The 14625-nt window shown below is 37.4% G+C and overlaps 2 protein-coding genes across 3 annotated transcripts; one reads left to right on the top strand and one right to left on the bottom strand.

Annotated features, from left to right (window-relative positions):
• Positions 1–107: 107 nt before the first annotated feature.
• cdkn3 (cyclin dependent kinase inhibitor 3) lies at positions 108–5983 on the top strand. 2 transcript variants are annotated; one of them, XM_067385404.1, is made up of 8 exons: positions 112–118; positions 474–559; positions 760–815; positions 3428–3472; positions 3849–4071; positions 5220–5251; positions 5346–5449; positions 5537–5983. In XM_067385404.1, exons 2-8 carry the CDS (start codon positions 483–485, stop codon positions 5624–5626), a joined length of 627 nt encoding a protein of 208 aa, XP_067241505.1. In that variant the 5' UTR covers positions 112–118; positions 474–482; the 3' UTR covers positions 5627–5983. The 2 variants fall into 2 exon arrangements, with proteins under 2 accessions (XP_067241506.1, XP_067241505.1); XM_067385405.1 differs by lacking the exon at positions 760–815 and having other exon boundaries at positions 108–118.
• A 1559-nt stretch (positions 5984–7542) lies between these two features.
• cnih1 (cornichon family member 1) lies at positions 7543–13975 on the bottom strand. The gene is made up of 5 exons (XM_067386644.1): positions 13850–13975; positions 12316–12384; positions 10316–10428; positions 9999–10142; positions 7543–8973 (listed from the first exon to the last, which is right to left on the bottom strand). The coding sequence occupies exons 1-5, from the start codon at positions 13928–13930 to the stop codon at positions 8946–8948; spliced, it is 435 nt and encodes a 144-aa protein (XP_067242745.1). The 5' UTR covers positions 13931–13975; the 3' UTR covers positions 7543–8945.
• Between the last annotated feature and the right edge of the window lie 650 nt (positions 13976–14625).

The raw sequence follows: 14625 nt of genomic DNA, 5'->3' as shown, positions 1-14625 counted from the left end.
CAGATTTAGTGAAACTGCGGAGTGGGCGTGTCTTATATAAACAGAGGCGTGATTGGACGAATTCTTTTAGTATGTTTTGAAATTTCCGCGCATGCGCAGAGGGGAGCGGTGTGTCTCGGTGAGTTGGATGTTGTTGATTCTCTTTCGCTTACAACTTTATCTTTCTATGTAGTAATTCATCCTTCGTTTGAATAACTTCGAGTTGTCGAGTGCGAAAATATAGTTAGTTGTGCAAACTAGAATATTACTGTATATATAAACCTGTTAATTAATGTCACCCATATTATACTAATATTTCTAATAAATTTACACTGAAAGCATTTGAATTTCTCATGCCCTTTCCAACATTATAAGATAAGCAGAACCATCAGAACAAGCTGCTGTTCTGGATATCGGTTTCACATTTCACCTCTCATAAGTCAGTGTATGGGTGATTAATAGTATTGGTGTCATTACATTTGTGTGCATGTTAGACTGGGAAAATGAGGACAAGTGAGTTTGATTCATCTGACGAAGATGATTTTGGGGAAGAGGAAGCCACACCTCTTCAGATCTCATGGTGAGTAACACATACACGTGCAATTGTGCATATATATATATATATATATATATATATATATATATATATATATATATATATATATATATACTCAGCAATGATTGAGAGTAATTTGTGGTGTGTGTGTGTGTGTGTGTGTGTGTGTGTGTGTGTGTGTGTGTGTGTGTGTGTGTGTGTGTGTGTGTGTGTGTGTGTTTCAGGTTGTCTCTGTCAGTGGTGGAGTGTTCCCAGTCTCTTGGCATCTGTTCCTTACCTGGTAAAATTAATTGATAAAAGAATAATATCTCTCTGTGTGCTCATTCCATAAATGAGGCCATTTCTACTAGAGAAAATATCTAAATAAATAAATCGAATAAAAATTGCTATTTAGAAAATAAAATAAAAAAGCTCCAGTTTTGCTTTGCTTGTTTGTAGGGATGCACAATTTGGCCCAAAACTTTGTGATTATTTACCAACATCACTATAAAATAATAATAATAATTACTAAATTCAAATATTAAACAAAATAACAAATATTACTAATGTAATATTTCATTTTAAAATAAAAAGACTATTTAAGAAAAAATAATCATTTTATTTTCCTGTACAACTAAAATTACAATACTAATTTAACCTATCTGAAAACACCAGATCACGTTTTGGCAGTGACATAAATTTTCACAAAGCTTGCTGCTTCAGTATTTGTAGATTATTATTTCACATTTTTATGGTATACTGGAAAACAAATGACAAGCATTTCACAAGTTCATTTCATAAGGCAAAAACATTCAATATATGCAAAGAGTCAATATTTACAGTGTTGACCCTTCATGCTCTTCATAATTTCTGAAATTCGCTCTGGCATGCTGGATATCAGCTAAATCCTTACCGATGTCGATCCATTCTTGCCTTATTAGTTCTCGGAGTTGATTACAATTTGTGGGCTTCTGCTTGCCCACTCTCCTTTTGAGGATTGACCACAGGTTCTCTATTGGATCAAGATCCGGGGAGTTGCCTGGCCACGGATCCAAAATTTTAATGTAATGATCTCTGCAGCCATTTCATCTTTAAAGGGTTAGTTCACCCAAAAATGAAAATAATGTAATTTATTACTCATCCTTATGTCGTTCCACACCCGTAAGACCTTTGTTCATCTTCCGAACACAAATTAAGATATTGTTGATGAAATCCGATGGCTCATCGAGGCCTCTATTGAGAGCAAAGCCATTCAACTCTCAAGATCCATAAAGGTACTAAAACATATTTGAAACAGTTCATGTGAGTTCAGTGGTTCAATCTTAATATTATAAAGCGCCGAGAATACTTTTGTGCGCCAAAAAAACTAAATAACAACTTTTCAACATTATCTATATGGGCCGATTTCAAAACACTGCTTCATGAAACTTCTGAACTTTATGAATCTTTTGTTTCGAATTAGTGATTCAGATCTCCTATCAAACGGCTAAACTGCTGAAATCACGTTCTGATTCACTGATTCAATACGTAAAGCTCTGAAGCAGTGTTTGAAATCGGCCATTATGAGATATTGTTGAAAAGTCGTTATTTTGGGGTTTTTTTTGGTGCACAAAAAGTATTCTTGTTCTTTTATAATATTAAGATTGAACCACTGAACTCACATGAACTGATTCAAATATGTTTTTATTACCTTTATGGATCTTGAGAGTTTGAATGGCTTTGCTCTCAATGGAGGCCTCACTGAGCCATCAGATTTCATCAACAATATCTTAATTTGTGTTCTGAAGAGGAACGAAGGTCTTACAGATGTGGAACGACATGAGGGTGAGTAATTAATGACATTATTTTCATCATTTTTGGGTGAACTAACCCTTTAAAGTGGGTCTTTAACACTTGCCTTGTGACATGGTGCTCCATCATGCTGTAAAATGGACGGATCATCAATGCTCCTGGATCGTTGGGAGAAGTTGCTCTTACAGGACGTTTTGATACCATTCTTTATTCATGGCAGTGTTTTTGGGCAGAATTGTGAGAGCCACTCCGTTGGATGAAAATCAGCCCCACACATGGATGGTCTCAGTTTGCTTCACTGTTGGCACGACACAGGACTCATGGTAGCGTTCACCATTACTTCTCTGGACATTATTTTCCAAATGTCCCAAACAGTCAGAAGCAGGCTTCATCAGAGAAAACAACTTTGCACCAGTCTTCTGCTGTCCAATCCTTGTACTTGCTGCAGAATTTCAGTCTGTCATTGAAGTTTTTCTTGGAGAGAAGTGGCTTCTTTGCTGCCCTTCTTGACACAAAGCCATTGTCCAAAAGTCTTCACCTCACTGTGGGTGCAGATGCATCACACCCACCTGCTGCCAGGACTGAGCAGCTCTGCACCGCTGGTGACACAAGTCCATAGCTGACTTCTCAGGAGGAGACAGCCCTGGTGCTTGCTAGACACTCTAGGATGTCCTGAAGCCTTCTTCACTACAGTTGAACCTCACATTTCCTTGCATGTGAGGACAATTTGATGCAAAGCAATGACAGCTGCATGTCTTTCTTTGGAGGTGACCATTGCTAACACAAGAACACAATGATTAAAAGTACTTCTTCCCTCCTTTTATAGCAATCAGTCTGCTTTTATAATCCGTTCAGAATAAAGGAGTGATTTGTAGAAGGTTGCAATCAGCATTTAATCTCCCAGACTCCTTTTTTTTTGGTATCTGCAAGTGAGACATTATGTTCAAATGGTCATCCCACAATTTATCACCAAACCAAAGACTATTGCATTTGAGCAATGTTTCTTGTCTTGACACAGTGCACATATTTAATAAGCATTTGTGATTTGATAAACGCACTTAGCCATAACATATCAGTTTTATTTTGATTGATTGTACAGCCCTAATTTCTGGCTCCTTTCAGGATGCAGATATAAAGAAATCAGAAGAAACCTGCAGAAAGATGTTGGTGAGTCTAGCTGACACAGACACACACAGTAATTTTTGTTCTTATTTAAGAAGCCGAATCACTTGGATATACTTTACAATAGGGAAGAGAAGACGATCACAATTTCTGTTTCATGCTAGTTCATTTGCATGGTTTGTGCCAACCACCCATGATATGCAGTGAATTATTACAAAATTAAAAAGACTGTTTTTCCTATTCAGCCTATGCTGTGCCATTTTTGCATATAGCAGGGCCTGTTCGTGTTAATATTATTACATTTCAATCTTAGGATGTTTTTGTTTGCTTTTGTATAATAAACAGTTTTGTTCACCACTTGCATTGTGTACATGCGAATAACTGAATAACTGTGATTCATCAGTGGTTTGTGTTTGTGTAGCTGAGATGTGTGATCAGGGTGTGGAGGACGTGTTTGTGTTCTGTACCAGAGGAGAGCTGGTGCGCTACAGAGTGCCAAGTCTGTTAGAGGTTTATTGTCAGAGTGGGCTCAGGGTGCACCACCTCCCCTTCCCGGACGGGGGCGCTCCAGAGCTTTCTCAGTGCTGCTGCATTCTGGAAGAACTGCAGGACTGCCTGCAGAATCAACGCAGGACTGTCATACAGTAGGAAATTTACTCCATTCACTGATATTCTTCCTCTTCCAGGAAAATAAATGCGATCATTTTTCCTTTTATTATAACAAATTTAACAGAAAAAATGTGTTTTAGTTTATATATATCAAACCATTTCGTTTTAAGCAAACGTTATTTTAAATTTATTTTTAGGACAGCAGCATTTATTAAAGGGTTAGTTCACCCAAAAATGAAAATAATGTCATTTATTACTCACCCTGATGTCGTTCTACGCCCGTAAGACCTTCGTTCATCTTATTTTTGTTGAAATCCGATGGCTCAGTGAGGCCTGCATAGCCAGCAATGACATTTCCTCTCTCAAGATCCATAAAGGTACTAAAAACATATTTAAATCAATTCATGTGAGTTCAGTGGTTCAATATTAATATTATAAAGCAGCGAGAATATTTTTGGTGCGCCAAAAAAACAAAATAACGACTTATTTAGTGATGGCCGATTTCAAAACAATGCTTCATGAAGCTTTGGAGCGTTATGAATCTTTTGTGTCGAATCATGATTCAGATCACATGTCAAACCGCCAAACTGCTGAAATCATGTGACTTTGGTGCTCCGAACCGCTGGTTCAACACAAAAGATTCATAACGCTACGAAGCTTCATGAAGCAGTGTTTTGAAATCTGCCATCACTATATAAGTCGTTGTTTTATTTTGTTTGTTGGCGCACAAAAAATATTCTCATCGCTTTATAATATTAATATTGAACCACTGTACTCACATGAACCGATTTAAATATGGTTTTAGTACCTTTATGAATCTTGAGAGAGGAAGTGTCATTGCTGGCTATGCAGGTCTCACTGAGCCATCCGATTTCAACAAAAATATCTTAATTTGTGTTCTGAAGATCAACAAAGGTCTTACGGGTGTGGAACGGCATGAGGGTAAGTAATGATGAAATGTTTCTTAATTACCAAGTTAGCATATTTAAATGATTTCTGAAGGTTCTTGTGCTGAAATGTAAATTACATTTTAAAATAGAAAAGTCATTTTAAATTGTAATACTTCACAATATTACTGCATTACAATATTACTTCTTTCATATATATACATAATATGTTAGTTTAGAAAATACATGACCATTGAAGAATATCAGATTGTAATTGTGCTTGTATTCTTCCACAGTTGTTATGGAGGTCTGGGACGCTCTGGACTAAGCAAGTATCAAATGCTCAAACTGAGCGCAGTGTCATAATTAATGTTAGTGCCCTGTGTGTGATTAGGAGTTAAACTTACGTTTCATTGTCACAGTTGCTGCATGTTTGCTGCTGCAGCTCTCTGTCGCCATGACGCCCACTGCTGCTCTGGAAATCCTGAGGGAGCTGAGAGGGGGCGGAGCCATTCAGACTGTCAAGGTAAGAGGCACCATCCGAAAACCTAAATACATCACTTCCCTTAACCATACAACTCAGTTGTTGATGCTTCTTCGTTGTCTCTTATAGCAATACAACTTCCTTCATGAGTTTAGGGAGAAGTTTGAAGCATATCAAGAAACCAAAGAGCGGCTTTCAGAGAGATCAGTGTCCCGATGATCAACCTGACATTCAGATGATTTGAAAACCGGGATAAAAACAAAAAGACTAATTGTTTGGATTGGTTGTTTTGCTTTATGGATGTTCTCTACATTGATCATGAATGCATTTGTTTCTATTCTGATGGCACTTTAAAAATTCTGTTGATCTAATAATATTGTGCTTAATATATAACTTTAACTTTGCAATTAAATGAGCCTTTATCACTTAAATGTGGTCTTAAGTTTCATAAACAAGATGTTGTCTGCATTAATCCTGGCCAGTGGATGAAATTAAGAGTGACGCTTATTTTTGTGAATGGGAAACCATATATTGCTTATGTGATTGACAGTGATTTGAATGGTGGATTAAAGTCATGATGCAGTTGTTGGCAATTCATCTTTGCAATTCTTTAATACCAAAGTGACCATTGGTAAGGGAATATATTGTTTGTAACAATTACCTGAGACATTAACCATGGTAACAAGTACTAATGCCTGCTTGGTGCTTTCAGACACACTTATAATCAAAATCAAGTGCTACAAAAGCACTACTGAATGATTATAAACCTTTCAGATTTGTCACATGAGGATCAGTTTAAAATAGCTTGTGCAATGTAGTTTTCTTTTTTTCTGGTTAAAGCATTTTTATCATTGAAATATATACGTACACTATATTGCCAAAAGTATTGGGACACCCCTCCAAATCATTGAATTCAGGTGTACCAATCACTTCCATGACCACAGGTGTATAAAATCAAGCACCTGGGCATGCAGACCGTGATAGGTTGCCACCTATGCGACAAGTTTCAATAAGTGAAATTTCCTCACTACTAAATATTCCATGGTCAACTGTTAGTGATATCATAAGAAAGTAGAAGTAATTGGGAACAACAGCAACTCAGCCATGTAAAATCACAGAGCGGGGTCAGCTCATGCTGAGGTGCGCAGAAGCCGCCAACTTTCCACAGAGTTAGTAGCTACAGACCTCCAAACTTCGTGTGGACTTCAGATTAGCTCAAGAACAGTGTGTAGAGAGCTTCATGGAATGGGTTTCTATGGCCGAGCAGCTGCATCCAAATCTTACTGTACATCACCAAGTGCAATGCAAAGCGTCGGATGCAGTGGTGTAAAGCACACCGCCACTGGACTCTAGAGCAGTGGAGACGTGTTCTCTGGAGTGACGAATCACGCTTCTCTGTCTGGCAATCCGATGGACGAGTCTGGGTTTGGCGATTGCCAGGAGAACAGTACCTGCTTGATTTGTGCCAAGTGTAAAGATTTGTGGAGGGAGGATTATGGTGTGGGGTTGTTTTTCAGGGGTTGGGCTTGACCCCTTAGTTCCAGTGAAAGGAACTCTTAATGCTTCAGCATACCAAGACATTTTGGACAATTTCATGCACCCATTTTTGTGGGAACAGTTTGGGGATGGCCCCTTCCTGTTCCAACATGACTGTGCACCAGTGCACAAAGCAAGGTCCATAAAGACATGGATGAGCCAGTTTGGTGTGGAGGAACTTGACTGGCCTGTACAGAGTCCTGACACCTTTGGGATGAATTAGAGTGGAGACTGCGAGCCAGGCCTTCTTGTCCAACATCACTGCCTGACCTCACAAATACGCTTCTAGAAGAATGGTAAATTCCCATAAATACACTCCTAAATCTTGTGGAAAGCCTTCCCAGAAGAGTTGAGGCTGTTATAGCTGCAAAGTGTGGGCCAACTCCATATTAAACCCTACAGATTGAGAATGGGATGTCATTAAAGTTCATGTGCACATAAAGGCAGGCGTCCCAAAACTTTTGGCAATATAGTGTATATAAAAAAACCCTCAAACCAAAACTCTTTTCTTCAGCAAGTGGAAATGACAGTGACAAAGCTGAAAATAGTTGAAAAATGTCAATAGTACAATTCATAAGACACAAATAAAAAAAACCCTTAGAACTGCTGTATTATTCTATCAGAGTAAACCAAACCCTAGTTCATGTGAATTATTTTAGCTATGTGAAAAACGAGTTCATTCATACAGAGAAAACAGCATCATAAAATGAGCCATGAGCATTTGTCATGAGAAGTTTGTCTATGGCGGACTTTATTGGGAACTTTAAAGCAATATTACAAGCGCAAAAAAAATAAAAAATAAAAAAAATAAATCACAATTTACTACAGCTCTTGCAAGACTTTAACATTCAAACGCACATATCAAGCTGGATTCACTCACACACAAAAAAGGGCAAACAAAAATATTCCTAAAACAATCACAAGTAAAAGTCAAAAATAACCTATTACTGAAAACATCACCTTGGTGGTCCAGCTTGGTGATTAGGAACAACTGCATTGACTCCCAGTGTAGTCAAGGATCCTTCCACACAGCTCTGCTCTAAATCCAGATGCAAACTACAGCATCACTGAAGGACTGAAGCCTCTCTGTCAGCCTGTGATTACTGACAGGATTTAAAAAGAAAAAAAATCTTGGCACACTGAGATCATGCCAACATCAAACCAGTGTCCAAAATAGTGTCCACACTCATCTCTGCTATCTCACATAAACAACAGAAATAAAACTAAATCAGTTAACAAGTCCACTTTGAAATACAAAACGCACACAAATAAATTTAAAAGCAAAAAAAGGTTACATGTGGAGTATTTCCAGGGTTAAGAGCGAAGCAAAGCCTTCAACACACTTAAAGCATCAGTCCTCATTTGCTTCCAACAAGACAAAAAAACAACAGTTTTAACACTTGAAATGGAGGTTTATCTAATAAGAACCATCAACATAAAGCAGACCATGAGCATGAGATCATGAATTACCAAAGCAGCACACAACTCTGAAGGTCAAATTAAAGAACTGACTGAGCTACAAGGCAGTAATATAGTTAAGATAAAATTAGTCTGTAAAAATGCTACAATCAAGATCTTTATTTTGCCCCACAGTTTGAAAACACAAGAGTAAAATCTCTGCACATATCCATCAGCGGTATAGTTTGAAGCCCTTGTGAATCTGCTTTGGACATGATCTGGTCAATGTAAACGGTTTCACCTCATCTACTGATGCTTTCAGTGTGTGAAGAGCTTCGGCATTGGTGCGGCATGTGTGTATAGGTCTAAACAGGTTGTACTTAAGAGTTGGTAATCATTTATTTTTGCATGTGTGGTTTCTGGAGTTGTGCGGGCTGCTTGCGTCCTGAATCGTTCTTGGCTGATGAGGAGTAAATAAAGTCAATGTCCATTGGAAACAGCCGAGCAGAACTGAGAGAGATGTCCGAGTCCAAATTCATCTCCATTTGGGTTTTAAAATCAGCATCTCAAACGCCTTCATATACACTTTGCAGCAGTATCCAGATTAAGAGCTCACCAAAACATAGATCATCCTGTAATAGAAACACCAGAGAGAAACATTAGCACAGCTATAGAAACACTCATAGATTTATCAATTTAATGTACATTTAAAAATAGTGGAGGAAACAGAATGAGCTGCTGCGGCAAAGGCACATGATCCAAGCTTCCCAAAACATGAGAATTCTTTATTTTCAGCTTCAAGCTAATGCATTAGCATAATGTTTAGCATGGCTTGCCTTGTCAGGTGCTTTGACATCGCAAAACTTTCAATTTACGGTTATATCCTTATCTGTAAGTGTTACAAATTCAAGTGAGTATTTCCATTTTCCATGAAGGCTTGTCCTGACAGTCTGCTTTAAACTTCAAACTTTACTGAATGAGCGCCGGTGCGCACATGACAAGATGGGACACAGAGAGTGAGACAATTAAAATTCAGTGCAAAAATATTAATTTTGCTGAAATATCTGTTGTTGGGCATTAAATTTAGGTTTAAAAGTCAACATATAATTCAAAGTATTTTATGAGACTGGTAACTGTAAAGGGATAAATGCATGTAATTGAATGTAAACGCAAGACATTTCTTACATTTACAGTAAAAGGTAATTTTGTCCAGAGTGAACGTGTGAGTTACTGCAGAACATCCTTCTTATCTGTTAACACTGAGTTTGCGTTTTTGTTTTTCTTTATTGTCTTTATTATTATTATCTTCATTTTTAATGTAGGGATTTAACAGTCTTTTTGCTTTAAAGCTCTTTTGCATATACTGTTGCATAGATATAGATATATTCACTATATGCTTTTTCATAGCATTCAGTTGGCATGTTTGTTTAAAGGACAGCATTAGGCAGGATGTAAAATAGTGCGAGTTGTCAAAATAAAATAAGATAAATCGGATAAAAATACCAATTTAACAATCAAAATAATCGTTACTTGCAGCCCTAATTTAATGTGTACTTGCTGAATAAAAGTTTTCATTTCTTAAAAAACATTTGAACAGCAGTGTATGTTATATATATATATATATTTCTTCAATGATAAACAGTGAAACTGTACACACCCGTAAAGATAGTAGAAAAACGAGAGGAGGTAAAATGCAAGTTTGCACCAGCCCTCCTTCTGACAGTATGCCAGAATATCTGCGTTCATTATCGTAGTGGGGTCATACAATCCAGGTCCACTCATCACAGGGCGGCTCATATACCTGCACAGAAACAAATGATTCATGTTGCACTTTGAGCAAGACACAATGCTGACCAATAACTTATTAACTTTAAAAACACTGGCTTGACACATCTGCTGAGGTGCTTGATATATAGCCAACAAATATGAAATGTGTGTTTATCTATGATTGGTTTCTGTGAATGCCTCACCCACCTCCAGACATGATAGGCCAGCAAGGGCATGTTGAGTCCAAGTGTCAGCCATTCAGCGGCGCACAGGAACATTACGCAGAAAAACACATGGATGAGGTACTCCGGCAAGACGAGCTAAGGAAACCACATAACACATGGTCAGAAAAACATACACAGACCCACTTCAGAGACAGAGTTCTATTGCGCCTGAAGCCTGTGCCCCAAATCTAGCCAATCAGGTGTAAGAATCTTTAGGATTACCACCTACCCATAAGCCGTAGATCTTACTGATCTATGCACATCTAAATCTCTCTAAACCCCAGAAGAACCAGATCTGCTGAGAATAACTGTCATAAATCCTTATTTAAAGCAGTAATAAATAAAACATTAATAATAATACATTTCAATTAAAAATCAAACAAGTGACTTTAAATTATGGAATATAGATTGCAAAAGTAAATGGAATGTGGAGAATTCAAGCGTTTAGAATTCAAAGACCTTTGATCCATTTAAGAACTTATGACATCATCAAGTTCAAAATTCAGACCAGCTAGAGAACCTATTTCTACTCGATAACCTCTGGAGCAGGGCATCGGTCATATCCCAAAGCTGTTGGGGTTTGTCAAGAGCACACTATACACCGTCTGCTTTAGACTTTGTTAAAAATAGAGTGCTGGGTTTCTCTTATTAGGCAAATAGAACATCTGGCTATTAGCAAATCACTGTTTAAAAAAAAAAAAATAAAAATTCAGATGACTTGACATTTACTACACCCCCATCCCCCATCCCACATACAAAGGTATGGGAACAGACTGAGGCAGGATCGTGGTTTTTTTGTTTTGTCTTGTTTTTTTAACAGGGATACAATGCCAGGCAGAGTGAGAAGAACAGCCATGCTAAGGAAGGGAGCAGCTACAAGGACCCCAAGCTGCCCCTGCCATGCCTGATCATAACCGGTAAATGAAGACAACACATGAAGCCCATGCAAAAAGAGAGAAAAGTGTTTGTTCTGCTTTCGCCCAACACAAACACATTGTAAAAAATTAAAAATTCAAACTGCTGATGGTGATTATGAAGGAAAATTGCCTCAAAACTTATGTGATCGGGCACATCCAGCCACTCTAAGGTATACTATTGCTCAACTCTAGATTAATGTGTACCAAAGATGCTAACTACACCTGTTCTTCTTTCCCATCCATCATTAATCTCAAATATACTTGAAATAATGACTTCTCCTGCATGATCTTAATGATGTGATTGTTTTACACCGGTGCCAAGTTTATAAAAACTCTTTCTAAGCGAGACATCATAAATGGAGTTAGTCGCTCTGGGTTAAGAGCAAACGAAGGGGGTGGGGGAGACAGAACGGCACATGCATGTTCTGAGCATTTGCAAGTCTTTTCAGTTAACACTTTTTTTTCCCTGTAAACCACTCTCTTTCCTACACTCAAATATACACCTGCGCAGATGACATCTGTGCCTCCACCCAACCCCACACTAAACCAGCCAAACATGAGGAGATATGAGCAACCCTAAAGGAGCAATGTGTTTTGTTCATTCAGCATCTGTGATGGCGTTTGCAAGAAAAGACATCCTCTGCAATCAAGTGGCTTAGTTGGCGTAAACCAGGTCCTGTCTCCCTGCTTGGCATGTTTGTACATTGAGGTGTTAGGCTAGTTAACTGAAAAGACATTTGTAAACACTCCGCTCGTGCACACAGAGAGACTGTTACTGATCTTAAGCTGAATTCTGGTACCAACCTTCAGAGCAAGCCTGACCCTTTTAATTTTTTTCACCCTGTCAACTGTCTTTGAGCCAATCAGAGGAAAAAAAGGTAAAAAAGTAAATATTAAGAAAATAAAAGACAAAATGCAAATCAGAAAATTGAACGAAAGTAGTGTTAGTGTTGGAAAGCAACATTCACTGCAGATGATTTCATTGATTAGCAGAACAGTGTTGTGATAGAAGAGAAGAAACAGGAGTACATGCATCACCCGGCATCTCTCCAAAACTCTCACTTACCGGGTTTAACGTGTTACATTGGTCTATAGGATTCTTATAGTCAGTCTTCAGCTCATCAAATGCAATTATCTACAAAAAAAAAAAAAAAAAAAAAAACAAGGGACAATTTAAGTACATGATCCAGGAGTAGGGATGCACACGATATATTGGCATCGGCCGATATATGTTCATTTTTAATGTTGTCAATATGGAGCAGAAATAATGGATTATTTCCTTCAGCTGAGACACTTCAGATGCGCACTCTCCACCATGATGGTTTTGAATTGCTTGAAATATGATTGAAATCACTTCGAAAAAGAAAATACAGTTAAATGCAACATGCAGTGCAAATCTGTCATATATAATACATAAAATTAATCGGTGCATCCCTATCCAGGAGTAAACATACAAACATAATTTCCAACATTATCATTTCAGGAATGTGTTGTTTTTTTCAGAAGCAACTTAAGTTTTTTTTTAAAAAAACATTCAGAAATATTTTTGGTGTTGAACGAATAATAAAATTTAAAATACAAATTATAAACAAACAATAAAATACTGACGAACATAAAAGCTTAATATTTCATGAGATTTGTGTTGCAAGAGAGGTGATGTGAGTTTAAACCGGTTTAATATGGAAACACACAGTTGCTGAGTCAGAGATCTTTACGCTCTTCTGTTTCTCTTTGTTTTGCCTGAGAAGTGTTATCAAATGTTATTTTTTCTCATTTCAAATACAGAAAATATGCTGTGTATTATCCTGTAAGCTTGAATCAAATTGAGGTTATAATTCTTCACTCAGAAAAATTAGTAATTAAAGATTTCATCTATTACCAAAAGTAATATACACAATTCACTAAGTGGGAAAAGGGGGGAAAAACTATATTCCAATCACTATTTTAACATTTGTAAACATTTGAATGTATTTGGCATATTTGAGTCAAGGCAGAAATGTGATACTAGTTTTACTAGGCGTTTTTATCTCTGGAACAGGTTAATGACATCAGGCAGCGTTGAAGAGACATGAACAATGCTGCTGTTCTGTCCGCAAATAACTAAATGTGACTTCAATTTTAACAAAAACATAACAGTTCGGTGTAATTATAACTTGCAAAGGCCCAAAAGATGAAAGGTACACTCATGACAGACTTCACTACATCGGCTTTTAGTAATTTATTAGCGTTATATTTAGCGTTGTTGATTTTAGCAGCAGTTCTGATTTATCACTGATCTGTAAACACTATAACTGTTAGCCAAACGGGAGCGCGCCCCATCCGCCCGTCATCACCAGTAATAGATGCGACAAACTGATAAACAGAGAGCGCATTAAATGTGGCTAACTCTGTAGATAATACGTTTAAATACATAGAAATACCCTAATTGTTTAACGAAAGAATAGCGATAATGACAATAATGGATGTCACCAGGTTGCGCTCGTGCCATTCATTCGCGTTGGTCTCGCGCTCTGCTATATGTTTAACTAATTCCACTATACGCTGAGTATCTGTATCCAAAACCTCACCGAATGTGTTGGAAATCAAGTCAAAACACTTACATGCCAAATAGCGAAGAAAATAAGCGCCGCCGTCAGCAGAAGCGCCAACATATAACAAAAGGCCGCGAATGTGAACGCCATTTTTCGCTCATGTGGAATTATCCCGACCGACGACTGCTGTGACGTTAGACAGCTGTACGTCACGTGATTGGAGAAGTCACGTGGAAACTCGAAAAAACGCGAGAACAGGGGAAACCCCAAGTATAAATAAAAGAAAATTTAAAAAAAATTATAATGATTATTTCTCCAAACCCACGTTTTTCGTGGAGAACAAACATTTATATTTGGCTCACATATTCATAAAGGGCACGTCTATCAGACTTTAAAAGGGACTAAAATAACATATTATATTCCAAATCTTCTGAAGCCATGTGGTAGCTTTGTGTGAGGAACAGACCAAGATGTTGGCTGAAATTCACTGATGATCTTTCTCTCTGCCAAAGCTCAGAAATCGAATTCTTCATTCCCACATCTTATTATGTCTAATTGTTTAACTGTATTAGTAAACTTAATGCTTAACGCCTATTTTCAAAAGGCTAAGTGACAAAGATGTATACTGATAAATACATATAATATTCCTGTGATGAATAAATAAATACCATTAACAAAGACTTTATAAAATACTCACAAATATTAATCCCAAACATAAAAGCTTAATATTCTGAGAATGCTTATGTGTTGCAGTGAAAGTGATGTTTAAACTGCTTTAATATGGAAACACAAGCCAGAGATCTTCTTGCATTTCTCTTTGTTTTGCCTATAAACCATCCCAAGTT

This window comes from Chanodichthys erythropterus, chromosome 5 (assembly GCF_024489055.1).
Source record: "Chanodichthys erythropterus isolate Z2021 chromosome 5, ASM2448905v1, whole genome shotgun sequence".
Classification (NCBI taxonomy): Eukaryota; Metazoa; Chordata; class Actinopteri; order Cypriniformes; family Xenocyprididae; genus Chanodichthys; species Chanodichthys erythropterus.
This window is presented reverse-complemented; position numbering and strand designations above follow the sequence as displayed.

What these genes read in the sequence shown, in the direction of transcription:
- cnih1 (XM_067386644.1), bottom strand. Translation starts at nt 13,930, where the DNA reads ATGGCGTTCACATTCGCGGCCTTTTGTTATATGTTGGCGCTTCTGCTG. An exon ending in TTTTCTTCGCTATTTGGCAT is followed by an intron (nt 12,385 to 13,849) that starts GTAAGTGTTTTG and finishes TTTTTTTTGTAG; the next exon opens with ATAATTGCATTTGATGAGCT. An exon ending in TTTTTCTACTATCTTTACGG is followed by an intron (nt 8,974 to 9,998) that starts GTGTGTACAGTT and finishes TTTCTATTACAG; the next exon opens with GATGATCTATGTTTTGGTGA.
- cdkn3 (XM_067385404.1), top strand. Translation starts at nt 483, where the DNA reads ATGAGGACAAGTGAGTTTGATTCATCTGACGAAGATGATTTTGGGGAA. An exon ending in TGGCATCTGTTCCTTACCTG is followed by an intron (nt 816 to 3,427) that starts GTAAAATTAATT and finishes GGCTCCTTTCAG; the next exon opens with GATGCAGATATAAAGAAATC. An exon ending in TCTGGGACGCTCTGGACTAA is followed by an intron (nt 5,252 to 5,345) that starts GCAAGTATCAAA and finishes TCATTGTCACAG; the next exon opens with TTGCTGCATGTTTGCTGCTG.